This window comes from Trichomycterus rosablanca, chromosome 21, assembly GCF_030014385.1.
Source record: "Trichomycterus rosablanca isolate fTriRos1 chromosome 21, fTriRos1.hap1, whole genome shotgun sequence".
NCBI classification, from domain to species: Eukaryota; Metazoa; Chordata; class Actinopteri; order Siluriformes; family Trichomycteridae; genus Trichomycterus; species Trichomycterus rosablanca.
In genome coordinates, this window is record NC_086008.1 from 8,094,317 (window position 1) to 8,121,706 (window position 27,390).

The 27,390-nt window shown below is 37.7% G+C and overlaps 1 protein-coding gene across 1 annotated transcript in view; it reads right to left on the reverse strand.

Annotated features, from left to right (window-relative positions):
• LOC134335229 (multiple C2 and transmembrane domain-containing protein 1-like) overlaps window positions 1–27,390 on the reverse strand; it is a 164,072-nt gene that overhangs the window by 54,821 nt on the left and 81,861 nt on the right. The window contains exons 9-14 of the mRNA XM_063017727.1: window positions 19,938–20,031; window positions 13,118–13,220; window positions 11,326–11,428; window positions 10,850–10,951; window positions 10,467–10,541; window positions 8,234–8,353 (exon numbers count right to left, since the gene is read on the reverse strand). Coding sequence (XP_062873797.1) covers window positions 8,234–8,353; window positions 10,467–10,541; window positions 10,850–10,951; window positions 11,326–11,428; window positions 13,118–13,220; window positions 19,938–20,031 — 597 coding nt within the window. The remainder of the gene's footprint in view (window positions 1–8,233; window positions 8,354–10,466; window positions 10,542–10,849; window positions 10,952–11,325; window positions 11,429–13,117; window positions 13,221–19,937; window positions 20,032–27,390) is intronic.

Genomic DNA, 27,390 nt, shown 5'->3' on the forward strand with positions numbered 1-27,390 from the left:
GTATAAAGCAAATTTGTTCCATAAAAAAACAATTGTATTCGGTAACTTCTGTAAAAAGCGTTTGTAAAATAATGATCATGATCACGTCCATTTAGTGATGCTGTGCATTGTTCTTTTGTGGTCATTTTATTAACAAGTGAAATGTGATATTAGATTTAACACTAGATTTAATAAATCTGCAATTAGATTTAAATGTAATTATTTATATTTGTTTTAATATTATATATATATATATATATATATATATATATATATATATATATATATATATATATATACATATGACTTAAGCTTTTCAAATGACCAATTAGTTTTATAAAATTATTTATTAAATAAATAATTCAATAATTATAACTCATTTAATAATTATTAAATCATTTAATTCTAAATTAGTCAAAAATTAACATTTTTGGCAGTTGCCATTAGTTAAGCTTAGTTTTTATGAAGTTATTATATGTCTTCAGAATATACAAATGACATTAAATTAAACACTTTCTACTCTGACCGGTATTATTTAATTTAAATCAATTTTAACTTACTTTAAGTGACCAGTTTTAGTTTTTAAGTTTCTGATTATGATATTAAGAGACTAGGAATAAAATAAATCAATGACTGTGAGGGTCTGGATTTAATGTACACCCACTCAATCCAATTCAAATGATCAGTACGTCAAGTATTTTAGAACTACAACAACTAATAAATAATAATCTGCAATATACCTACAAAAAAGCAACCGACAGTAAATCAAAGTAAGCACATCACCAAAAAAACACACTTACAGAACCCTATCAGTTATTGTGTTAAAATGATACTGGAAAACATAAAATCAGAATCCTATAAAGCACAAGTGTACCTATTTTATTAAAAGTGCATTAGGACTGAATTAACATTAATTATACTTATTTTTTATTAATACTAGTAGTTACTAAGAGGGTAGTAAATGAGCCTACTATAAGAAACACATTTATGTGTCTGCCGTTGTTTGTTTTAAGCCTATACAATTTATAATAGATAGACTTAATAATAGATAATAGTACTCTCCACCTCTGCCATGTGATTAAAAATAAATAATAAACTTAAGCACCCTGTGGCTATTCAGCACACTTGGGGTCCCAGGATTCCACTTTGAGAACTGTGGGCCGAGAGCATTCTTTAAAAAAAACCCAGCAACATTAAAACTTAACTCTAAAAGAAGGAAAACCGCAACATAAAATTAAACTACACATGTATTTAAAAAAGAAAAGTGTAAAAGCTTATACACAGGTAGTTGTTGTAAAAGCAGGACTTTTTCTAAGGAATTTTTAAAGTTTAGCAAAAGCACTTCTGTATATTAAAAAGTCAACATTACTGCAACAAAGTGAAAAAAGCACAACTTGCATTTTAAATACTGATGATATACCGACAAGGGTGATTTTATTTCTCAAATTCATTTAATTGCCTCCTAAATTAGCAAACTATAGCATTATTATATTTAAAAAGTACACGTTCAGCTTCCTTAAAAGTGTAATTGGTACTTTTAAGTCATTGCTTTCTATTAATGCAGTTTCCTATTTAATTACTGCAGCAGTACTTCATTCATTTTAGCACTTTTAACTAGGTTACATCCAATATCAAGGGCTCTAAAAGTCTGATTAGAATACCAATTTGATTTTAAGCATCAGTCATAAAAACCCTCAAGATAAAGTATTAAAACTATTTAGATTTTAGCGAGAACTGTATATAATAGCTAAGTGTTTCAAAAGCTTCTCAATGTTTTTGGAGAAAAAAAAAGTGTACTATATTTTGGCAAATGATTTTAATATCCCTTTGGCACTTGCAGTTCCTGAGTGGTGTACAACCACTTTGGAGAATGCTTTTGAGAATTAGCACATTAAAAGTGTGTTACCAACACACCCCGCAACAGCTCTTCTACTTGGAATGCAGGAACTGAGTCATCATAGTGGTGTTGATTATTTTAAATGGTGCCAACAGTGGAGAGAAATGCCAAATAAGAGGCTGATTATGGATGTCAGTAACTCGCACTGGGTTTCTGGCTGGGATTTTGGGGGAAACAGGCTCCTGTTGAATGATGCTGTACTGCCACCTCCTGGTGTTGAACAAAACTGGAGATTTGTCAGAATGGACTCAACTTTTGAGAGGATTTATTAAAGTAACACTGCAAGTGGTTAAAAGAGCTCGATTTAGTTTAGGTAATGTGTAAGGATTAATAATGCAAACATCAGCACTCAGTAAATAATTAAACTGTAAGTTATACACGATATGATTAATAGTTCAGTACGATTGGATACTCAGGGTTAGGATTCTATGGATTCTGATTTTGATCTTGACGTTTTAATAATAATAATAATACATTAATAATAATGTATGCAACATATAGACAAACCTATGCACTGCTGATTCTGCAATCAGCTAAAAAGAACATGGACAAGTTTGATACAGACAAGGGCTATTTGGTTTGATTAGCGTCTAAAGACCTTGAAACCGCACAAAAGATGAGAAGCAAGTGGGGTACAAAAGACTGGGATACAAAAATATTAATGACAGATTAATTATAACAAAAAATTACCTTTTGCCAAAAAACAATGCTGATAAATTAGAAAGTAAATTCATTAAAAAAAAAAAAAAAACTAAATGCAACCTACTTAAAATACACAGTGAGTCCATGCAAGCACCATCGTATGTACCACAGCAGTAACATATTTGGATCTGTATCTCTGACTGACTGACCACTACTGACACATTTATAACGTTTTGACCATTTTTGTAGTATACTGTACGTATTTATGAATTCTTTCTAAATATCAAATGCAGATAAAGGCTCCACAACTTAAATAACTAATTATATACAGTTGATTCAGAAAGTTTTCAATTTGGCAAACTCCAAGAAAGCTGTCATGTACATTTTACTCAACAGTGGCTTCCATCCTGCAACTCAATTGCGGGCCCTTATAGACCCAGGTATGTGCCTTTCAACTATGAACAATCATTTTCAATTGCAAAGTAAGATGTCACATCTCAAGGATGATTCATTCGTTTGGTTGTTTGTTTGTTCTTTCTTCCTTTCTTTTCTTTCTCTCTCTCTAAAAACATTTTCACTTCAGCATTATAAGTAATTAATTGTTAAAATGGCAATTATATTCATTCAAAATCAAATCCACAGCAAAAATTGCGTAAAAACTTGAATCATTTTTGAATACACTGTATAAACATGCAGTGGGTTTTGACCACTAAAGAAAATGCCTCTAATTTGCATTTTCAAAAGTGTTATTCATTCCAAATATTAAACCTCATAGCTTTGCAGCAACTTTCCAACACAATTACCTGACCAAAACTTCATAGAGCATATATAGGGGCACAAAGACAGTCCAGCATTCAGTAACATCACAAAATGCTTTTTTGTATATGGTAAATTTATACTGGGATTACATGGATTATCAGGTTTTCAAAAAAAAAGCCTAACAAAAAATTACTTCTGGTTTTAGTTTCGTTAAAGGTTTAGATCTTTTATTGCAATAAATGTGTTTGTTCAACTATAATTATTCTTTTTGGTGGGCAGCAAGCTGACGCAGTAGGTAGTGTGTGTGTGGCACACACTTTAGGATCCTGGGAACCTGGTTTGGAGCTCACCTCCAGTTACCGTCTGATGTGAGTTTGGCATGTTCGGCTTATTCTGTGTGGGTTTTCTCTTGGTCGTTTAGTTTTACCACACCAACCAAAACCACACCAGTACCTGGTCTTTAAAACAGTTTATGAGAACAATGAACATTGGTAGCTCAGCGGTTAGGGTACTGGACTAGTAATCATAAGGTTCCCAGTTCAAGCCTCACCATCAAGCCCCACCAAGTTGCCACTGTTGCCCCCCTGAGCAAGGTCCTCAAACCTCAATTGCTCAAATTCTATTCAATGATAATTGTAAGTCGCTTTGGATAAATGTAAATATAAATGTAGAACAAATAAATGAATAAATAAATGAACTGTGGTGAGTTCTAAAGGCCACTGGTACCACAAGCAACAACTTAAGTAAAGATGTGACACAGAGGAAATCAGTGTACGCACACACACAAACACACACAGACACACAAACAAACCCTAGAGCATATGTTCCTCCTTTACTCCCTTTCTCTGGTTTTCTCTCGGACAGGATGGGTGTATTTTATCTAAATGCAAAGCAGGTGAAGGCTGCTCCAGTTTCCTGTGGCAGCAGCTCTCTTGTCTGGGCTCTCCCACTGATAAGAGCCCTACTTTACCCCACATGAAAGCTCCAGGTATCATTTTCTTACCTCCACCTTCCAATGAAGCCCCTTTAGCCAGAACACACACACACACACACTCACACACACATTTGAGTGGCACTCTTATTCCCCCTGCACAATACCTGCACTACTTGCTCCCAATTCAGGACCAAATTGCAGCTAAAGTTACAGCAAATTTGTTTGGAGGAAGAGTTGGTGAGGTTTGGCCACTCTGGGGAGCACACAGAGGTTCAGGGCGGGTAGAGCTGGCATGAAGCGGCCTCTCTGAACCTGACACCGCTGCTACTGACAATGGCCTACTTTCACAGGAGCACAGAGGGGTGGTGGTGTGCTCGGCTTACAGGTGTTCAGAATAGGGGAAGAGTGTGTGGACACACAAACTTCAGCTTTGTAATAGTTGTAGGCAGTGTGGTCGTGAATGGCTGGCACTTCATCAGAGTGAATGTGTGTGTGTGTGTGTGTGTGTGTATACAGCCATACATAAGGGTACTTAAAGTCAGACAATAGGCACAAGGGTTTATGTAGCAAATGTGCACAAGTTCTTTACTTTCCACGATGTACAGATACCAAAACCACAAAACAATAGCAACAAACCTTAAGTGATACACCTCTTTTCCCCTAAACCACTTTCCAGTAACATTCCATATTCCATGGTACCAGTATACTTGGAACATTGGAATATGACTACTAGCAATCATGCCCTAAGCATATCTACACGTTCCAAGCATCAGCTGATCATGTATCAATACTTCTAGTTTAAATTAACAATTGTCTCCCACAGTGTACTGGCCAGACCAAAGTTTTTATTAATCGTAGCTTAGTGAGCGCTCAGGTGGCGCAGTGGTAAAACACGCTAGCACACCAGAAAACTCGTCGGTTCGAATCTGGGCGCCTACAAGAACAATGATTGGCTCGTTCGTAGGGAGGGTGCCAGAGGGGATTCCTCATAACTGCTGCAATTATGACCTCTGTTGACTGATTGAATGCGCCGTTCAGGTGAAAAAATGCAGTCAGCTACTGCTCATGTGTCGGAGGGGGCGTGTGTTGGTCAGGTGGCGCAGTGGTAAAAACACACGCTGGAACCAGAGCTGGGATCTCAAAAACATCGTATCAAACCTCAGCTCTGCCTTGCCGGCTGAGGCTGAGCGGCCACATGAACAACGATTGGCCTGTTGTTCATATGGGCAGGACTAAGCCGGATAGGGTCTCTCTCTCATGACTAATGCAATTACGACCTCTGCTGGCTGATTGATGGCGCCTGCACAGAGATGAGAAAAGAGTGCTCTCAGGGTGTGTCCCTCCGAACACGCAGCTAAGCTGCACTGCACTCGTTAAAGTGTAGGTGATAAGATGCATCCGGCTACTGCCCACGTGTTGGAGGGGGCGTGGGTTAGCTTCGTTCTCTTCAATCAGAGCAGAGATCGGCATTGGTGTAGAGGAAGCATGATGCAGTGGGGCAATTGGACACGCTAAAAGGGAGAAGAAAGGGGAGAAAAGGCATAAAGAAAATATTTTTAAAAAAAGAAGAAGTGGAGGTCACCATTGTAGCTTGGTGTTGGTGCTTACTGACTTGTTTTTATATTCTTGCCATATTAATTCCCACGGTTTTACATTGAGATGTTAATACAGATGTAATCTTTAGGTGTCCACATACTTTTTGCTCCACATGATTTGTGAATAATCTGCTTCAAGTCCTACACTATAATTTTTCCTAAATACCAACTAAACATTACCAAAGATGCGGGTGTGACCTTGTGTTTCTAGCAAACTTTTGACATTTTATTCTCTGGCATTTTCATTCATGTTTTTTCCTTCCAACATCTAAAAAATTGCAGACGAAACGCTGTATCTAAATGTTACCAGATCGATGCAGACAGCCCTTTTTAAACTGTAGCGAAATTAAAATGTGTCAAGCAGCAAATGTTAACGGTCAACGCGGCGGTGCTTAAAAGATGTGTTAACGTCGCAACAGACAGATCCTGTGGCATATTATGCAGTGCCACAGAGCAGGATTAGCACAACTGTCCTGTTAGCATTCAATCACACAGTGAGCTTAGGAGAGGGTGTCCTTTAAGTGACAGCTCAGCTGTTCAATTATACGTTCTGCTTTCTGACACACAGTAAGCAAGAAAGATGGAATAATGTTTCCTATGACTCCTGTATTTCAGTGCATTATAAATGCATTATTAACATGCCATGATCGACGCACTACACCTGGTGATGTCAGCTGTACACCTGTAAACACATTCCTTAAATGACATTATGACATATGAGATGAATTGGAACATCGGATGTGAGCCAGGCCTTCTCGTCCAACACTGGTGCCTTACTTTACAGAAGCTCTTGAATAAATGATCACAGTTTTTTAAAGCCAGACTCCAAATTTACATTTTTGGCATTTAGCAGATGCATTTATCCAAAGTGACTTATGGTACAGTGACAGTATATTGTCTAAGCAATTGAGGGTTGCTTAAGGGCCCAACAGTGGCAACCTGGCAGTGGTGGGGCTTGAACCAGTGACCTTTAGATTACTAGTCCAGAACCTTAACTGCTAGGCTACAACTGCCTACAAAAGACACAAATTCTTGTGGAAAGCATTTTCAGAAAAGTGGAGACTGTTATAGCTGCAAAGGGGTTATAGCTCCAACTCAACATTACCGCCCATGGTTTTGGAACAATGGCAACCTGGCAGTGTCTACATACATTTTACATTTACATTATTTAGCAGACATTTTTATCCAAAGCGACTTACAGTACTGGGACAGTATACAGTCTAAGCAGTTAAGGGTTTAGGGCTTTGCTCAAGGGCCCAACAGTGGCAACCTGGCAGTAGTAGGGCTTGAACCAGAGACCTTTCCATTACCAGTCTAGTACCTTAACCACTAGGCTACAACTGCGTACAAAAAACACAAATTCTTGTGGAAAGCATTTCCAGAAAAGTGGAGACTGTTATAGCTGACCAACTCAACATTAATTCCCATGGTTTTGTCAGGTTATCTTATACTCGGTTGTTCACTTACATTAAAGCCCGTGGACATTTAAATACAAGTACATTCTGAGACTAGTGTAATGTAGATTAGTAAGTTTAGACACTAATAAGACCTGGCCTATGTTTGGCATTCCAATTCATCCCAAAGGTGGAACCATCTCTTTCCTGACTTTACTTTGTGATTTATTTATTTATCAGGATTTACTGTAGCAACAGTGCTACCCACCGAGCCACCATGCCAGGCCCTTACTTGTGTTGCTTGTAAAATTACCAAACTGTTTCCACAAATCTGGCAGCACAATATTGTCTACAATCCAATCCACATAAACTGTTTCAGACCATTTTACACCCTCCATCCAACATCACAGTTGGCACTACAAATTTTTGTTGTTAGAGTTTTCCGGGCATCTGGCAAAAGTTCTACAGTCCATTGACTGTGAGCTTTAAATCTCTTCAACTAACACTGAGTATTGTAAATAGTGATCTGAACCTTAACTGGTAAGACATGCAGGCCTTAATATGTATATTAAAATAATACAACAATACAATTTTCTTTTACAAAAGAATCCTTTAGAGATGTCATACTGATATTGTCATATTTTTAGATCACAAAGTTTGATTTTTAGGCTGTACTCTGCAATTGTAATTGAAAACATTATTTAAAAAGCTATTTAATATTACATATATAAATAATACACATATAATTAGTTATAAAAAAATTGGGTCTTGGGCAAGAGGCAGGACACATCCCGGACAAGTGACCAGTCCATCACAGGGCAAACACACACTCACAACTGGCCTGACTGCATGTGTTTGGAAACCCGAGCATCTAAATGAAACTGACATGGACACGGAGAACTCCAAACTCTGTTTGGAGTTTGCATGTTCTCCCTGTGTCCATGTCATATATACAGTATATGACCCTTTCACTTTCCATCATAGGCCTAACAGAGTGTGTAAGAATGTGTGTGAGAATGTGTGTGTAGCTTACAATGAAGGCACAGATGCTCCTCTGAGGAGACTCCCACTCGAAGCAGCTGTTAATGTAGCAGCCAGTGTTAATAAGAAACATGATGCAGCGCCGCACTCTGTTGAAGTTTTGCTGTAGCAACTGAAACAAAAAACAAGGGACACATTTTAAGTACTGCTTTAGTGAAGCAGGGCACGTTTGTTCATAGCTGTTCCCAAAGTAAACATATTCAATAAAAGCCTAAAAGTTCATAGGTGTGACTAATTAAGGGAAAAAACCTACTATATAGTGTCTTAGTGAGGTGTTGGGCCACTTTGAGCTATTAGAATAGTTTTTAGAGCATAGATCCTACAAGTGTCTGGAACTGTATTAGAGAGATTTCTTTTTAAACTGTCACCCAGCTGTACATGGTATGAACAGCCTTCAGTATAACAAATTCTCATAACAAATGATTATAACACAAGTTAATGTACTCATTACTAGATACAAAACAAATTCCAAAGCCCAAACTAAGTGCATTTTGGCACTCAGCACATGCGTCAGGGCATCTGGCAAGCCGAACGTGGTAAATAAACTAAAACAGTACAGCCATGCTTCTGAAGTCCCAGGCGGATTTTGGCAAACTTTCAGAGACTGAAAAAAGCACTATTGTCCCATGGTATTGTCACGTAGGAATGAAACCAAAAAAAACTGCACCAACTCTAAAAGGCATTTCAATCATGCGGAAAATACAGCCAAGAAAAAAACTGGGACGGCTTTTAATATTCTTGATGTATTTCAGAAAGATGAAAGAAGAACACACGGCCTTGTTTGTTCTCTTTAACAATTTAGAATTAGTCCGAAGTGCAAATGATGTTTGTTGTTTTTTGGTGTCGCTACCAAGATGAAACACAAGATGAGTCTCGAAATGACTTCGAAGCTTTGATCATGGCTAATATCTGCATTACTGTGCCAGACTCTGAGATGCGGTACCTACCTTTTAACTGGGTGTTTTACTGGCTATTTGGGATCAATCAAGTACACATCAATGAAAGGGAAAATGACAAAAAAAAACGACATAATAGTGTGATAGTTGTTTTGAAATGTGCGGTATTACTATGAAATATCACCATACCAAGTGACAGGTTGGTAAAAAAATTTTTGTGTAGGGTTTTTAATTAGTAAGTAAAAATACACTGCACATTGTTAACATTGGTGGAATAGATAAACATGTTTAAAGTTTTATTAATGATCTACAGGTAAAAACTAGGGATGTAACGATACACTCTACCCACGATGTGATACAATTCACGATACTGGGTTCACAATATGATTTTTTCCCCGATTTTTTTAAACAAAATGAAATTGAAAACAAATTATGACAAAGATTCCTTTTATTATTTCTTCTTCTTATTATTAATTATTATTTATATATTTTTTATTAATAATTATTAATTATTATTATTATTATTATTATTATTATTATTATTTAAAAAAATTAAATACCGTATTTGTGCTTATCTTTTATTTATCTAAATAATGAATGTCCTTTTATCTCTGAGGTAGATACAAACTATGCCAAATAATGCTTATTGTGTAAAAAAAAAACTGAAATGAAATTTTAAAATAAATCCAACATTATGTAAATAAATAAATAATACAAATAAAGAAAGTATCCTCACATAAATACATTTGGCTGGAAAATCCCCCTACCTGGCAACTTTGTAAAGTGCGGTTAACCAGGTGAGGTGAATAGCGCCAGTGCCCTCTGCTGTTTAAAATGAATATGGATTTATCTTAAATGAATAACCGGTTCGAATCGTGGCACATGTGCACCGATTTTTAACTGTCTCATGGTGCATCGTTACATCCCTAGTGAAAACACTTCATTCTTCTTACTCGGTGAGTGTGCACTTTTTTAAGCAAGTCAGACTGATTCGACTATGTTGTAAAATGTGTGTGTGTGTGTGTGTGTCAGTGACAGTTCTGATTTAGGCCAGCCCCTCTAATTCAGCCCTTTGTCCGAGAGGGACACACTGAGCAGGCCAACAATGAAGTGCAATGCTGCGGTGCCACCAAGGGCCGAACTAAAGGACGGCCAGTCTGCTCGAGCACTCGCACAACTGACAGCATGACATTTCCATTCAGCCACTTCAGAAGAGAGAAGAGAGACATCAGAGAGAGAAAAAGAGAAAGACAGAGGGGCACAGTTGTCTATACTTTGAGTCAGGGGACTCTCCACAACTTATAGTGTTTATACTGGGGTCTCGGGTACCTGTTTAGAAACTCGGGGCTCCTCTTCGATGTATTTCTGCTCAGTGGGAATCAGTGTCCTGAGACCGGCTTTCACCTGCATACAAACATCGAATTAGAAGTACATAGATTAAAGTCATACTGCTTTAGTGACAGCCGCTCTCCCTCCATTTCACGCTATGACACACAGTCAGGCGCGTCACTCACTGGCTACCTAAAATGGCGGCCATGGTACAGACGTCGTGCCACACACATACAGCCACAAACAAAAGCCTAAGCAGACGAGGCTCGTAATTAACGAGGAAAGGAGGACGAATCAGACAGCCAGTGTTCAAACTAACAGAAAAACAGATAGCGGGAGGGTGACGTGTAAGAGAAAGGGGAAAAAAACAGAGAGGGACTTACAGCATTATAAATCACGTCTATTTCGAGAAAGATGACCCCTTTTGTTGGCCCTGTCAGCTGCTTGCTTTTCAAGGCGTAAGCTTTCCGTTCACCGTTTTGGATCTGTGGAAGAAGGACATGACAGCCGTCTGTCTGGCAATACCCAGCTGAATACACTTGCCGCGCCACCTTTGACCCCCAGCTGCTGCATCTGACAGGGAGCCCAAAACAACTGTGGCGGCTTTGACAAGTACCTGTTCATTACGCCCCGACCACTGTCAGCCGCAAATTAACTATCCTGGGGGATCAGCCCAGGAGCACACGTTACTTTCTTTCTTTATTCTTTTTTCTTTCTTTTCTTTCTTTCTAATCTTCTTGCTTTAGCATAAAAATGTTACTCAGAATCTTTTTATGCACAGTTTTTTAAATAATGTTTTACTGTTTTATTGGGAGGGAGGAGGTTTAAATCCTTTTACACAGCACATTGAAACACTCACACTTAACAGCGGAATGGCGACTTTGCCCAAGAAGTCGGCGCTTCTGTCCCGATCTTCATCGTAGACTGTAACCTCCAGTACTGAGTGGATGTCTTTCACATTGCTGATTACAAAAAAAATAGAAAATAAGTCATTGAGTAATCTTAACATAAATAAAAATCAAGTTAAAATCACTGCTGCTTCCATAAGGAGCATTTAAAATTTAAAGCCTCTATTGTGTGCGGTCTAAAAAAAAAGATGCAGCGATCCTCTGTGTGAAACGCTATCTCTGAAAAGTAGGCTAAAGTGTGAAAGAAATGAGGTTATTCTTAAACAGACGGGCACTCCAAGGAGAGGCTAGATTACCGAAGCTTTCTGTGGGAATTCACAAATGAATTTTCAGCCGGGCAGAGCGAACGATGATGAAAAAAACATTGACGGTACAACCTCTAAATTCCAAACTAATTGGAGATATTACGTATGCCGAGTTAGTGTATGGAACTGTAATTGAACTTGCAAAGGAAGTGTAATTTCATCCTTAGGTTAATCTTGGTCCATGAGGAGGAAAGTGTACTTATATGTAACAACTCTACAAAGAGCTTTGGGTATAAAAACTAAATTAATGTGAATCTTGCAGGATTCATGTTCTGGTTTTAATTGTCATTTTATTGAACACAACAATTAAGTTTTGAATAAGCATCCATTATATTGTAGCTGGAGGATTGAATAATGTGATATCAGCATACTGTAACATTTATAAAAATTTTTGAGTGTATTTATTATTCGTGTAAATGTATACATTATTTACAACTCCATTCTCAGACAAGTTGGCACATTTTGTTTATTCTCTGGAATCTTATTTAACTGAGAAAAGTACAAAGATTTCCAATGTTTTAACTGACCAACTTTATTATAGACAAAAAAATTGGGACGGAGCCATGTTTACCACTGTGTTACATCCCTGTTCCTATAAATTACACTGTTTAATGGTTTGGAAACCAAGAATACAAATTGCTGCAGTTTTGCAGGTGGAATATTTGCCTTTTCTTGCTTGATATGAGAATGCTCGACAAAACTCAAGATAAAAGATAACAGTCCGTGGCCTCTTCTTCATAATGTGCCAATTTCAATAAAAGACAAAAACAGACTACAGACACCGTGTCTACAAAGCCATGCTGTTGTAGGATATTCAAATGGGGACCTGACATTTTCTTGCTAAAACAACCATGGGAAAAGACGTCATCTTGATGGCAGCATGTTTCTCTAAAATCCTAATATGCAGCTACCTGTCAATGGTACTTTTACACATATGCAAGTCCCCCATGCTGACTGCTCTAATGCACCCCATGCCAAATTTTGCCTTTTGCCATCTGAGAGCTCGAAGCCTGGACATCTAACAGTTTAATCTCAGTTTCCTTGGTTATAAAGACTGAGATTTGGTTTAGATTTTTCAATATTTTCACAATATTTTGTACAGTAGATGGTAAAAGATCTAAATCTTACATTAAACAAGTACAGTGAATTAAATAAAATACATTAATTAAATGCAATTTAATAAATTATTTTTTTATACATTTCATATTTCCATCTAAGTTTGAGTACAAAGTGTCATTTCTACCAAAATCGTACTTAAACCAAAACCAAAACCGTAATTACAGTGAATTCATAAAGTAGCTTCATTTTATGCTGTTTTATATTAATAACTAACAATAATAAAGAGAAATTAGAAATATCAGAACAAATTAAAGTACTGACAAAATGCACAATCACTAAATCTGATGTGAATAATACGGGTGCACATTCAGCCACTTACAATGTGAAGACTTTATTCCACTCGGGATTGAGGTTCTTGTACACAGTGTGGGTCTGTAAACGGTCATTGCTGAGCTCCACCACACAGAAGGGGTCACTCTTGCCTGTGAGAAACACACACAAACACAAACACACACACACGTTAACTTTATGTACAAAATCCCATGACTGGTGCGATGCAAAATGCAGAGACATTCTCTAACTGAGAGAATGGCAGAAAGGCTAAATTATATGCACCCTCTCTTAAAGCACATGATTATCATCACTTTAATTAATTAATGTGATTTATTTATTTAGCTTATGTAGTGTTAAGACCTAGTGTTGTACTGAAATACACACAGGTAGATAAGAGCTACAAACAGTGGCGGTCACAGTGCACAACAAGCATATAGCATTTGTTTACCTACACTATATAAAGCTAATGCACTTTTCAAATATTTATAAAGAATTTTCGATTGAAAACATAACTGCACAAAAATCTACAAATTGAAAAAATAATAAATCATACTTTCATTTAAGATTGTAATAATTACAGTAATTCCAAACACATGGGTTTATCGTATGAATTGTATACTTATATTTTTTATGGACTTTTTATAATATTTATAGACTTTTATGGTATTTTTTTTCCTTTAAAGTACAAAAAAAAAGCTAAAGTAATACAATCTTGTTATTATTACAATAACCATGTCAGATGTTATAACTTCAAAAACCATTGTGATTGTTGACCATGATGTTGAATTGTTATAATCATAATGTTCATTTATTCATTAAAAAAAAAGTTCACACAGGTGTCGATATAAACATTTATTAAATACTGTGTATTATGAAGTCAATTCTGGGTGGAAAAATTATTCTTGTTTAAAAATGATTGCATTTTAAATATAGAAAAAACACAAAATCTTAAATTCAGCTTTAAGTTTAAATTTAAAACAAATTAAAAACAATGCAATTAAAAAAACGACAAGTTCTTTTTAAATAGCAAAAGCCCAGAAAAAAGAAGCCATGACACAACAATATTCCAAAACTAGAATAATATAAACTAGGTTATAATATTAAAGCTCATAAAATGAAATTAAAATAAAGAAATATGCGTACATTTCCAGCAGTAATAAAAGACTACTATTGATCTTTTCGGCTTAATGATACGGTGTGACGAGCAGGACATTTATGTTGATGTGCAGAATAAATGCAAATTTCACTGTAATCAATGCCTGTCACACATCAGCTTCAGAAACTCATCAATCATCCACCGCTGGAATGTAGATCATCTGTTAATAATGTAGTTTATGCCTGATATGTATTTTACACTGTGCTTTAGGTTAAATATTCATTATAAAGATGATAATTAGCCTAGTTGGTTTGATTGCATACTGTTTAAATGTAAATGGTAATTATATAGGTATTTATTTAAATCATAAGTCTACTGTATATAAAAATTGAAATATGCTTTTTGTGCATTTGAAATACCCGCAGTGCATGCATAAAAAAACGACCTCAATTCAATGAATTTAGCGTTCTACGAAGGTACACAAGCAATAACCTGAATAAATTAGACATCTCTAAATGAAACTCTTCCAGACATTAATTGTTTGTACACAAACAGTTATTCTGTCTGTGTAAACAGTCTTGTCATATCAGCGTCCTACAGCATTTGCCTGCACGGAACAGCGCAGCGGTTTATGTTAATGCTTAAATTAATGCAAATTGATGAGCAAAAAAAAAAATGCAGAGACAAACTGCGCGTATCCCTATCAGTCCCGCCAGTAACACTCGGCCTCCAAAGACGAACTCTGACCTTGTTTGTGAGGGGGCTGTCTGAGCACATTTCACGCTTTTCGTTGGATGAAACTTTGACTCCCCTGGTGTGGCCACTGTGTGAGCTGCTGAAAATGAGTTCAATCTCATTCTCGCTCCGATTGGACAAGCTGAGCGCAAATGGACGAAGCAGTAATTACATTTTTCAGCCCTGGAAGGCGCCTTTAATGAAATTTACAGAAGTGTACATAAAATATTTATCATATTACACATTCATATTTATACTTAATATGATTTCATATTAACAGTACGATATTTCAGCATCTTGATACATTGTTCTGAGGGAATTGTAACTATCATTAATTACCATAATAGAATGATTTTTTTTAACACGTTTTTTTAACATATTAATAGTTTAATTTCCTTTTCCTTTCCCTTGCTTTTGTACTGCTTTTTCTTGTTAATTTATTGTTATATATGTGAAAATAAAGAGTTATAACATTTTAACACCTCTACATTCACTACTGCTTTATATATAAACACTGATTTATTATAATCTGGAATATTTCCAGTTTTAAATACATATTTGTGATTTAATGGCAGTATTTCAAAACATGTACTTACACTTCTCTGTCTGCAGGTTTAATATTACATGTACTAGAGGAATTTTGGGGTCAGTGATGTATGACAAGTGTCACATAGTTTTACAACACCTACTGTATGTTAAAATGTTTCAATGGCTCACACTACAATTTATTTTAGGACTTTTTTAATTACAAAAAAATCATGTGAGCAACTCTCCCAACAACTGAAAAATGCAAAATAATGGAATATATTTTGGCCTGGTTGTATGTCTGAGACCTATAAAAACATGACATGCAAAAAATGCAAGCTTAAATATGACAATCAAATAAATAAATGAATAAAAATGTGCCCATAAATTATTACCATACGTGGTACAGTTAAAAACAAAAGACAGTGAGGATTCTAATCTTAAAGTCAGTGTCAAATAAAAGGAAAATGTTTCCATTGTTATTATTAAGTCTGTTTTAGCTGGTTAACTTTACCATGTCAGATATCAAGACCCAAGAACATTACAACAATTAAACACTTTTAAATAAAATATTTACACAGTTTTGATATAGAGACAATTTAAGAATTAGAATAAAATTCTATATAAATTTTATTTTATTAATGTGTGGTTGCACCACCTGACATTTGCAATGTATACTGTTCTCAAACAATCATGATTATATTGTTTAATTTCAGAAACAGAAATGTATTTATTATAAATAATAAGACAAATTGGGAACTTTTATGAGAGTGTTTTAAGGATATAAGCTTGGTTGGTGGTCTCCATTCATCCCACTGGTCCGGAGTGGAGACAATCTAGATAAACGCCTCAGTTAATTGCACAGAGGAGCAGGAAGAGATAAAGTTAGAGATAAAGTTAAAGTTAGAGATAGAATTAGAGAGAGAGAGAGAGAGTGAGAGAGTGAGAGAGCAGGAGAGAGTGTTGTTTCCTCGAGTGCAAGTGAGGTAAAACAGAGCATGAGAGTAGCGTAAGATTTCTCTTTTTCTCTCGTCTCTGGCTCTCTTCTTTGTCAGCCTGTATTGAGCTCTCTATTAAAAAAGACACTGTTCTGTGGCCCGTAACCCTGTGCCACGGCTGATTGAGACAGCGGGGTCCAGAGAGAGAGAGAGAGCTGTGCCTCTTTAAGGGGTTTGGGAGAAGAGAGTGTGAAATCAAAGCTCACGAGGCGGCTCTTGTTCCCTTGGGAACGGCGGACTGAGCTGGGAGGTCGTTGTAACGGGTCGGACCTTGGGATTGGTGAGCTGTCACAGTGAGAACCGTGTCTGTGCGTGCTCGACGGGTTCCTACTATTTAGCACATCTTAATTAAGGTGCACCATAACCCTGTGAATTCTGAGAAAAAATGTTTCAGCGGTGACTTTTTGAAAAGTAGAAACCTATTAAACTCCTGGGTTATAAAATGTTCCAAGCGTATCCACGCTCGCCCAAACTTTTTACATTGCTCCTAACTTAAATTCACTGTAATGCTTTATTGTGATGCTTCTTAACTCTTTAATGGTCTGCTCAACCATTATTAGAGTGTAAATACAAAAATAAAAATAAGATGTATTTAAATAATCTTGTTTTGGCCACATCCACTCCTTGGTTGACATGTTAAACACAAAAATATTGGTAGATGGTTTCAAGAAAACCCAAGAAAACAGCCTTTCTAACCTAAATGTCAAAGGGTTAAGTAGTATTTCTATAGACTCTAAATTGACTAAGAGTCATGACCCAATCCAATAGTTTAAGTAGCATTTAAACATTAAATATTAAATAACTGACATAAAATAACTGACATTAAATAAAAGGAACAGACTACAAAATGTGAAAAAAAAAAAAACCGTTATACTAAAACAACCAATTACATAAAACTAAGCTTAAACTTGTTCTCACAAATGAGCACATTTTAATATCTTGTGTAAATCCGTCCAGAAAAGTGGAGTCTGTTATTCGCGCATATTAATACGTGAATTTAAGGTTATATATGTCTGTCATGTTTTAGTCATACGTCCACATATTTATAGCCATATAGTTGTTGTGTTTTTTTGAGGCTCGAAGCAAGAATATCTTATAGACAGGGTGCCAATCCATCACAGGCCATCACACACATATACTCACACTTAGCAAAAGGTTAGAACAGCCAATCCACCTACGGGATGTTTTAGGTGGTTAGAGGAAACCCATGTGAATATGGGGAAACATGCAGCACCGCTCACACACAGCACCCCAGAACCAGTTTCTTCTTTTCTAATGTTATGGGGACGCTTTTCAGAAGACGTGGGTGCAGTTGTAGCCTAGTGGTTAAGGTACTGGACTAGTAATCAGAAGGCTGCCGGTTCAAGCCCTACCATTGCCAGGTTGCCACTGTTGGGCCCTTAGGCAAGGCCCTTAACCCTCAGTTGCTTAGATTGTATACTGTCACAACTGTAAGTCGCTTTGGATAAAAAGCTTCTGCTAAATGCCAAAAATAAAAATAAATAAAAGCAGACTGGTAATTTGGTCTGGAATAATTCAACAGAACAGAAAGACACTCCAGTGTCTCCAATCTGTTCTCCAGAAGCCGGCATCTGCCATTAAAATCGGATAAAAATTTGCCTTTTTAGTGACCCAAACTACACTGGCAAAGCAACACTGGAGGGTTAAAATGACCTTGAGTGACGCATTTAGAGTGTAAGAACCTGATTCCTCAACCAGACAGCAAAATTTGCTGTTGCAATAGCAAGTAGTTATTTCCAATCCAGCTTTCCCAGTTGAACCTGAGCCGTAAGACTCTGCTGTGTTGGGCTAGTATAATAAGTTTGCTGTGCCACATGTGGTCACGTTCTACTAAATTAATTGAGACTGATCCAAAAAGACTACCAGCTATAATACCAACCGAGTACCTTTGGTTACCAATATAGTTTCAGTAGATGCCAATAATTTTTTTGGTCATTACTGAAAAAGAAACAGGGTGGCGCAGTGGCTCAATCTGTAGCACTGTCGCCTCACGGCAAGAAGGTCCCAGATTCGATTCCCAGGGGGAGCAGTCCAGGTTCTGCTCTCCCCATGTCTGCGTGGGTTTCCTATGGGAGCCCTGGTTTCCTCCCACAGTCCAAAGACATGCAGGTGAGGTGAACTGGAGATACAAAATTGTCCAAGACTGTGTCTGATATTAAACTGATGAATTTTGTGTAACCAGTAACTACCTGTTCTGTCATGAATGTAACCAAAGTGTGTAAAACATGACGTTAAAATCCTAATAATAAATAAATGACTGAAAAAGTGTTAAATTAAATTAAATAAGGTTTTGGTTAAATGAAACCAAATTTTATAAGACACCCATAATATGTAAATACAAAAATTAAGCAAATAATACTGTCACACTCTGTAGCATAAACATGATTTTAAATATTACTACACGTTTTTAACCATGTTACCAAATCCAAAACACATCATGTATTATGGTGTCAGTTGTACACTATCTGCTGGATCGGGCTCCTTTCTAAGAAAACTCCCTGACATCCAGCACAAAAACATCTCACCAAAATAAACTCATTTGAATATAACCTGTTCAGACTAAAAAATGTCTCCAGCAATGAGGTCATGTATTTTCTCAGGGACTTGCTAATGTTTTTTTTCTTTTCTTTTGTAATTCAGATGTTCGTTTTGTTTGTGCTAGTGGTGTATTAGGAGGAAAAAGATGGTCTCCGGTAAGCATTTTTGTTAATGGGTCTGACTGTTGTGCTCTGAATAAAAAACAGTGTACCGCGCCGGGTCGTCTGCCGTCTCCTTTCAGCTCATGAATACGTACTGACAGAAACTAGGCCTGTCCACGGTAGACTTAATTAAAAGAATGAATAAATGGAGGACGGACAGAAATGTGGGATAGCATACTTACTGAGCATTTTATTGGGTACACCTATATGCTACATATTATACATATATACAGATACATATTATAAATATGGGTATACAATTAGTGACTGTAGTCCATCTGTTGTATCAATCAAAAAGGGACCCCTATAACTGTTTGTGTGGTAGGCCATTCTCAGCACTGCAATAACACTAGCATGGTAATGACAAATTTGTGTGTTTTTTCTTGTATGAGTGTATCAGGTACAGCAGTGTTGTTGGGATTTTAAATTACTGTATAAACTTACTGGCCTCTTTATAAAGAAGCTTTATACTTTTGGTTGGAGCACCATTCTCCTCGCAGCATTGAGATTAAGATGTTAAATCCCAACAACACTGCTGCATGTTATACAATATAAGTACAACTTAATCAATGACTGCATGTAGCAGATTTGGCTACCTAATAAGTGCTTGGCAAATATGTGTTTTGCACAGCAGGTGTACTTATGTTAGCATGTTGGATTAAAATCTTACTTCTTGCTATTCCCTTGCTATTCCACAGCCAATCCATATATCAGTGACTACAGAAAAACAAACTACAGAAGAAAGTGAGTGTGTGTGTGTGTGTGTGTGTGTGCCCTAATGGATATCCTCACCTGTAACATCAGCAGCCATCAGTCCCTCTGCTCGAATGACTTTCACCTGCACCACACCAACGTCTTTCATGTTGTGAAAGCTTCTCAGAAGACCCTGCAGAGGTCAGAATGTTTCATTTGGTCAGATCTTAAATGTGCACAGATATATACAAATCCAAGTCTATATGTACTTGCAAGGGACATAAAGGCCAAAGGTTTGTGGACACCCATTTTAATTATTAAATTCATCGATTGTGCTTCTGTGCACAAAGAAAGATTCATAAAGACAGCACTGTGGCCGGCACTGTCTGTGTGATCAGCAACAAACTTTAGTAAAGCTGGCGTGACCGTGGACAATGTAATTCATGTTTCATCAGCTTCAGCGTCATTCATTTGTCATTCATCAGCTTCTAATTTATGCAAACATTGTTTTGGGATGCAGGCAGTTTCTGTTGTCACATGGTTAAAAGCATCAAGGCTCTTTTGTGTACTAGCACCCAAGTGGTGGAATGAAATTCCCCTGTCTGTTCAAACATCTGAGTCTCTCACGGTCTTCAAAAGACGATTAAAGACCTTCTTTGTTCACTGTTCACATCAGGCATCAGAATGAAAAAAAATGTGCAAGATGTGTTACAATAGCAATAGACCACCTTGAGTTACACTTTTGTCAGACAACAAACAGGAATCTTAGGCTACAGTGGGCACAGGTTCACAGGCCAGAATTGGTGTGAAAAGCATAACTGTGTAAACAGTTCAGGTTGGTGGTGGTTGTGTAATGGAGTGGAAAGATTGGGGTTCTAATAACAATCCAGAAAAGTATAAAAGCCTAAATGCTGTTGCTGACTATGTGCATCATTGTATGGCCACAAATTACTTTCTTATGATGGTTAATTACAGCATGATGTTGGACCATGTCACAAAGCACAATTCATCTCCAACTGGTTGCATAAACATGACAATGAATTCAGTGTACTTTAATTACCTTCCTAGTCGCCGAATCTAAATACAATAATGTACCATTGGGGTGTAACAGAAGATTTGCAGCATGAATGTGAAGCTGACAAATCTGCAGCAATACCACAATGCAATTATGTCACCAAGGGCCAAAAACTTTAAGGATTCATTCCAACAGTGTGGAATCCAAAGCTAGAAGCAAAGAGGGTTCCAATCTGTATTATTATTTAAAAACTCATATATGCTTATGTTTAGAATGTCAGTACATCCATCGAGCATGCTGTTCATATACCATACAGTCCACCTACATATGAGCAATGATCTATTCATCATTTCTGTCCTACTTTAATTTACTCCATTAGACACCAGTTTAAATGACAGGCTTTCCAATGGGTTAAACTGCTCAGAGCAGCGCCTCTTTAAGACTTATGATTTACGAGAGAGCTAATAGCACTGGTCCAGATAAAAGCCATTCATTCGGACAGCATAATGCTCCATAACTGCTCCTTTGTGTGTCTGCCATCGCAACAGAAAAAGGGCTGTCATGTAGCAATGTACGAACGATGCATCGGGAACTAGCTACGTTACTGCTAGTATCCTCTCAGGTGTTTAAGTATTTGGAAATTCCACATAAAAATACTGTGTGTTTTGTCTGTATGGACTTACAAATAAATTCAGAAATAATCAATATTTATTTTACATCATATAGCCAAACATTGTGGACAATCCTTCTCATTACTGATTTTAAATGTTTCTGCCTTACCCATGTCTAACAGTTGTACAAAATAAATTATATTATATTATATGCCTTCATGTTTGTGCCAACATCTTAAAGAATTCCAGTGGCCTGCACAGACCCCCCACAACAAGCTCACTGAACAACTCTGGGATGAACTGGATCATTGATTGCAAGCCAGATCTTCTCATCCTATTAGTGCTTGACCTCACAAATGCTCCTTTTCCGACATACACACTTCTCAAGTCTTGTCAAGTCTTGTGAAGACACAGTAAAGTAGAGACTGTTATTGCTACAAGGGTGGGAAGTGATACCGGGGAAGCCGGACCCACCACAATTTGACCAGGATAAATGAAATTAAAATGAATGAAAGTTATAGGATGTAGTATAAGCAACACTGATGCTTTTCATTGAGTTGCATTTTTTTTTCATCAGCAGCTTGACACCACATGTCTGTATAAACGCCAAACCCCTGGCCGGTGGATAGAACCACTCAGGTTCGAACATGGATCTCGGTCCAATAGACTGCTGCAATTACAATTGAGCTGCAATTACTGTTTCTACGCAATAAAAATTTTTCCAACGACTTTAGGAGTAATATATTTTTTAAATTGTATTACACTGGTGCAGCGGTTAGTGTTGGTACTCTTACATCCCAAAAATCTAATTTTCATGAACTGCTTGATCCTGGTTAGGATCACTACATCTACATACGTGTAGACGCCCGGCCAGTGGATAGAACCACAAGGTTCAAACCAGAATCTCAGCCATGCTGGACTAGTGTAATAGACTGCGGCGCCATCTGAGCACCATTAATTGAGCTGCAATTACTTTTCCATGCAATTATATTTTTCCAATCACTTTATAAATAATATATCTTTTTAAATTGTATTACAGTGGTACAGCAATAAGTATTCTTGCAATGTAGTGGCCAACTGTCCAGGGTGTCGTCCAAATACAGCGGGTCAATAATCTGCATATGGGACAGTGGTAGCACAGTGGGTAGGGCTTTGGGCTATTGAGAGTTCGAATCCCAGCTCGGCCATGCAGCCACTGTTGTGCCCTTAAGCAAGCCCCTTAACCCTTTCAGCTCTGGGGGCGCCGTACAATGGCTGACCCTGCGCTCTGACCCCAGCTTCCAAACAAGCTGGGATATGTAAAAAAAGAATTTAGTTGTACTGTACACGTGTATACATATATATGACAAATAAAGGCATTCTATACTAATAAAGCAGTACATACATAGAAATAAATGATTAATTCCTTGTAATTACCAGGGTACCACATAAAATTAGGCACAGCCAATAGATCCATATCATCTGGCTCAGCTTCAAAAGCAAATTAAAGGTGCTTGAATTTATTTATTTTCCTTTCTAGCAAAAACTTCATCACAGCCAGACAGATGAGTACTAATACTGTAATTCAACTTTTCCTGAGTTGGAGCTCTGCTACAGATTTAAATCTTCATAAACATGTGCTGTTGGCCTACGGGTGATATTATTGTTAAAAACACCTTGACTGCAGATGAAAGGGCAGGAGGGCAAGAAGAGAGAAAATTCTGCTCTAATACACAACTGGTGCTTAGATATCTTGTTATTCGTGATGTTTTCCTGCATGTTTTATGCATCCACAGACCAGGATGGAGCCTAAAAAACTCTGGAAATGTGGTTTATTCATGTTTTAATGAAAGGATTCAGAATATATTTTATCAAACCTTCCATCAGCAGTGCAAAAAAAAGGATAAATCAGGGCAGGGCGCACTCTTACGGTTGCCTGAGGAGGATATGGATTTGGTCATATCAAGGCGGGGTCGCGGGCATCGAAGCTGGACATGGTAGGGGGTGGGACACAATAACGTAGACGCACAATGAGAAAGTAGGAAGCAAAAATGGGGGAGGGGAAGGCGGCGGGGCTGTGGCTTGACTGACAGCTTGTCACTATGACGTCTTATTCCATCTCTGTTGTGGAGAAAATGAATGTCACCGCGCCAAGCCTTATGACTTGCTGTCATCTCGCAGACGCTCACCTTTTATCAATGCTCTAAATAACATTTCAAGCCTACCGTCTCCTGCCGGACAATCCGGTCAGGGGACATTAAATCGGATGACTGTGAAATGTCATAATAAAAATGGAATGCTAACAGCTTTCCCCCCTCCCCTGCTCTCGCTCGTACTTTCTCTTCTTTGCTTCTCCCTTCTACTTCCTCTCTTGCTCTCTTTCTCTCCTCTCTCTCTCTCTTTCTCTCTCTCACACAAACTCTAGTGCATTTGCTGCTCTGATTTTAAAGCGACAGACAGGACCAATATGGAATTGGGTGCCACCACTTGAGCAGAGGTCACCCTGGCCCTGACGCCCATTAACGTCCATTAAACACGAGGTCTGCGCTCCCTCGCCTTCTCCTTATTAAAATGCATCATTTCTGTCTGCTTACAACAACATCCGCAGAGCAAAGCGACACTTCCACTATCTGCAAAATAAATACAACATAAGAAATCATTTTGAAAATGACATCTGAATCAGCTGCCAGGCTGTTTCCTTAATTTATCAAGAATTCTAAAAGGTTTGTCTTTAGATTAAATACATACAATATACAGTATATTTAATGTTATTAAATGTTGTTACATTCTATTGTAGAATTTATCAAAGTAAAAAAATTTTTTTTTAATCTAATAATTTCTATACATGTAATCATTTTGAATTATTAATATTTATATTTAAAAGAATTTTTAATAATGGTAGTGGCTAAGTAGTTTTAAGTATTGTTGGCTGCAAGCTAATTTACAGCTATAAATTATTGTATCCATTCTAATGTTTTTTGAACATATTGTAGTTGTTTAGGTCTTTTTTAAAATCATTTTCATTGTATTTTATTTTCATGTTATACCACTTTTTCTGGGTCTGGTCGATACATGACATTAATGGGCGCAATGTAGCAACACACCCAAGTAAGCCAATTTATTGCGGAGCACCAGCCAATCATGCCTATCTATCTATCTATCTATCTATCTATCTATCTATCTATCTATCTATCTATCTATCTATCTATCTATCTATCTATCTATCAATCTATCAATCTATCAATTTATCTATATATAGGGCGGCACGGTGGCTCAGTGGGTAGCACTGCAAGAAGGTCCTGGGTTCATTCCCCAGGTGGGGTGGTCCGGGTCCTTTCTGTGTGGAGTTTGCATGTTGTCCCCGTGTCCGCATGTGTTTCCTCCGGGTGCTCCGGTTTCCTCCCACAGTCCAAAGACATGCAAGTGAGGTGAATTGGAGACACTAAATTGTCCATGATTGTGTTCGATATAACTTTGTGTAATGAGTAGCTACCGTTCCTTTCATGAATGTAACCAAAAGTGTAAAACATGACGTTAAAATCCTAATAAACAAACATATATCACTGTTTCACTTTTAAACTTGTGTTATAGCTTGGGTTCTGAGAAATGGTAAGAATCAGCTTTTCCTAAAACATTTATAAACAATTATCGTTTAAAAAAAAAAAACTTAACATGGTTTAATGTACAAAACGAACAAGACAGGAACAAAAAACTACTTTTAATTATTACTGATCCTAAGTTCTGTTCACTAATTAAGTGATGTTTTAGTACAATAAGTCAGATTAAGTTTTGTTCACGCTAAGTGTTGTTTGTACGTCCTGGGTCACTTTTATTACATCATATCAGTATCAGTATCATAACAGTTCGTCTCATTGGAGGTGCTTTAAAATAATCAGCGGCAAACTGAGCGTCACAGCAAGTGCAAAAGTGTTACACTTTAACACACAGTGTTACAAAAATAGAGAATATAATTGGTTGGGTGATATTAGTTTATGCAGAATGTGTTTGTCAATTATCATTAATGTTAAAGATCAGACTACAATTTATAACTAATCAATTGCTGAATTTTAATGTATTCCAAGGAATAATATATTTATATATTAAATTATATTTACTTTGGAATGTATGTATTTATTTATTTAAAACATTTTTCAAAGTAAAATATCTAGCCACCCCACAAATAACAGTCATTGCAATTAACAGGCTGTGGAAGTATCACTGAATGCTCAGGTGCGTTATGGATGTTCCACACAGAGCTGTAAATGAAAGCGTCTGAGGTATGACGTGACCGCTGGATGACAGGTGGAAAGCCTTTTAGCTCTAGACGTCTTTATTTCTGCTTCTAGGCCATTAACACGTTGTGATGAGGCACTCAGCCGCCCAGCCCCACTCATCCCATATGCAAACAGCTGAAAGTCATCTGATATGCTTTTGCCACTTCAATGATGTACGTGAAGTCGCGACTGAGCTGCATTAAGAGATTTAATTGCGTTTCTCGCTAGCGCATTCACCCCCATCTACATGCCCCCCACCCCTTCTTCGGTGCATACAGCTACAGTTTCTGATGGGAGCATCTGTGACTTCAAAGCATTTTCATCTACCTGGTCGTTGATCAACCCCCTCTGTGATTAATATTAAATAAAAAAATAAAAAATAAACTAGCAACGGGCTAGTGCTGAACAGCACAGTTACTAGAGCTGAGTTCCTCAATTCCTAAACCCAAGTTTATCTGTCTGATTTTAGGGTGATAAAGAGGTGGGAAATGTATGACAAGAGACTCTAACCAAACCTTTCCAACAGACAGACTCCACCTAGATCAAGCAAATCTATTAAAGCAGCATTGTGCAGCATTAGCACCGGCGTCTCATGTTATCTGCCCGACTTGATAAGGTACGTCTATATTAAATTTCTTACTCGGAAAAAAGTGACAAGCAGATTCAAGGGAATATGTTAATACTGGGGACAAATTAAAGTCCCTATTTTAAATCCACTGTCCTTCCCCCCATCCTCCCTCCCATCTCAGCCAGGCATATCTGTCCCCATCAGACTGGCGGCTAGGGTGCTAATGAATGCCTAGATGCAGAGAAAGAAGAAGGGAGGAGGACAGAGGGGGAGAAAAGGACTGCAAGAATGGGAATCAGGGAGTGAACGTCGATCCTTTACCAGGGTGGGAGTGGGGGAAAAAAACGAAAGGTGAAATAGCTTTTCTTTTCATTTTGCACACCTACCCCTCCCCAGCATCCCAGCCCTGGCCTGTCTCTCTGTTATTTCTGCTCGCTGGGTACCACCAGAGTACTGGATATTACACCAATTTTGGTCTAAGAGCTCCACCCTGTGGATGCGGGATGGCACTGTTGCGGCGTTTAGCGCCACCGCTAACCATCATGCCCACTAATGTGGGTCAGCCACCTGCCGTTTGGCCTGGGAAATAATTCCATTGTGATTAAACATGTATGACTGGACAACTTTAGATCTGAGTTTTAGAGTAATATGGAAAACCAGATACTTATGAGCGTTTTACCAGAGAAGCTAGAACGCCTAGCTAACAAAATATGTCCGAAGACAAAGAAAAGGCTTTAGTCTTAAAGCTGCTCTCTCTCAAAAATTCAAGAGCTTCGTTTGTGCCATTATAGCCAAGAGCAGATGCATCAGAGGCGGTTAGCAGCATGATGTGCCCCTTTTTTATTTCAGCCCTGTCCCCTGCTATTGGCATGTAAAGAGGTGCACAGACCTACGAATAGCAGCGAGTGAAGGGTTAACAGGCCAAAAACAAAGCACCAGGCTGTGAGTATTATACACGCTGGAGAACCGCAGGGCCCTGGGGCCAGAGAGGGCCAAAGGCCCTTACACAGGACAGTGGGCTCCTTTCAGTCTCAGCCTTTCAACGGCGAACCTAACCTCAAAAGAGCCTGTCACATCAGCCCTTCTCCCCCTCTCCACCCCAATC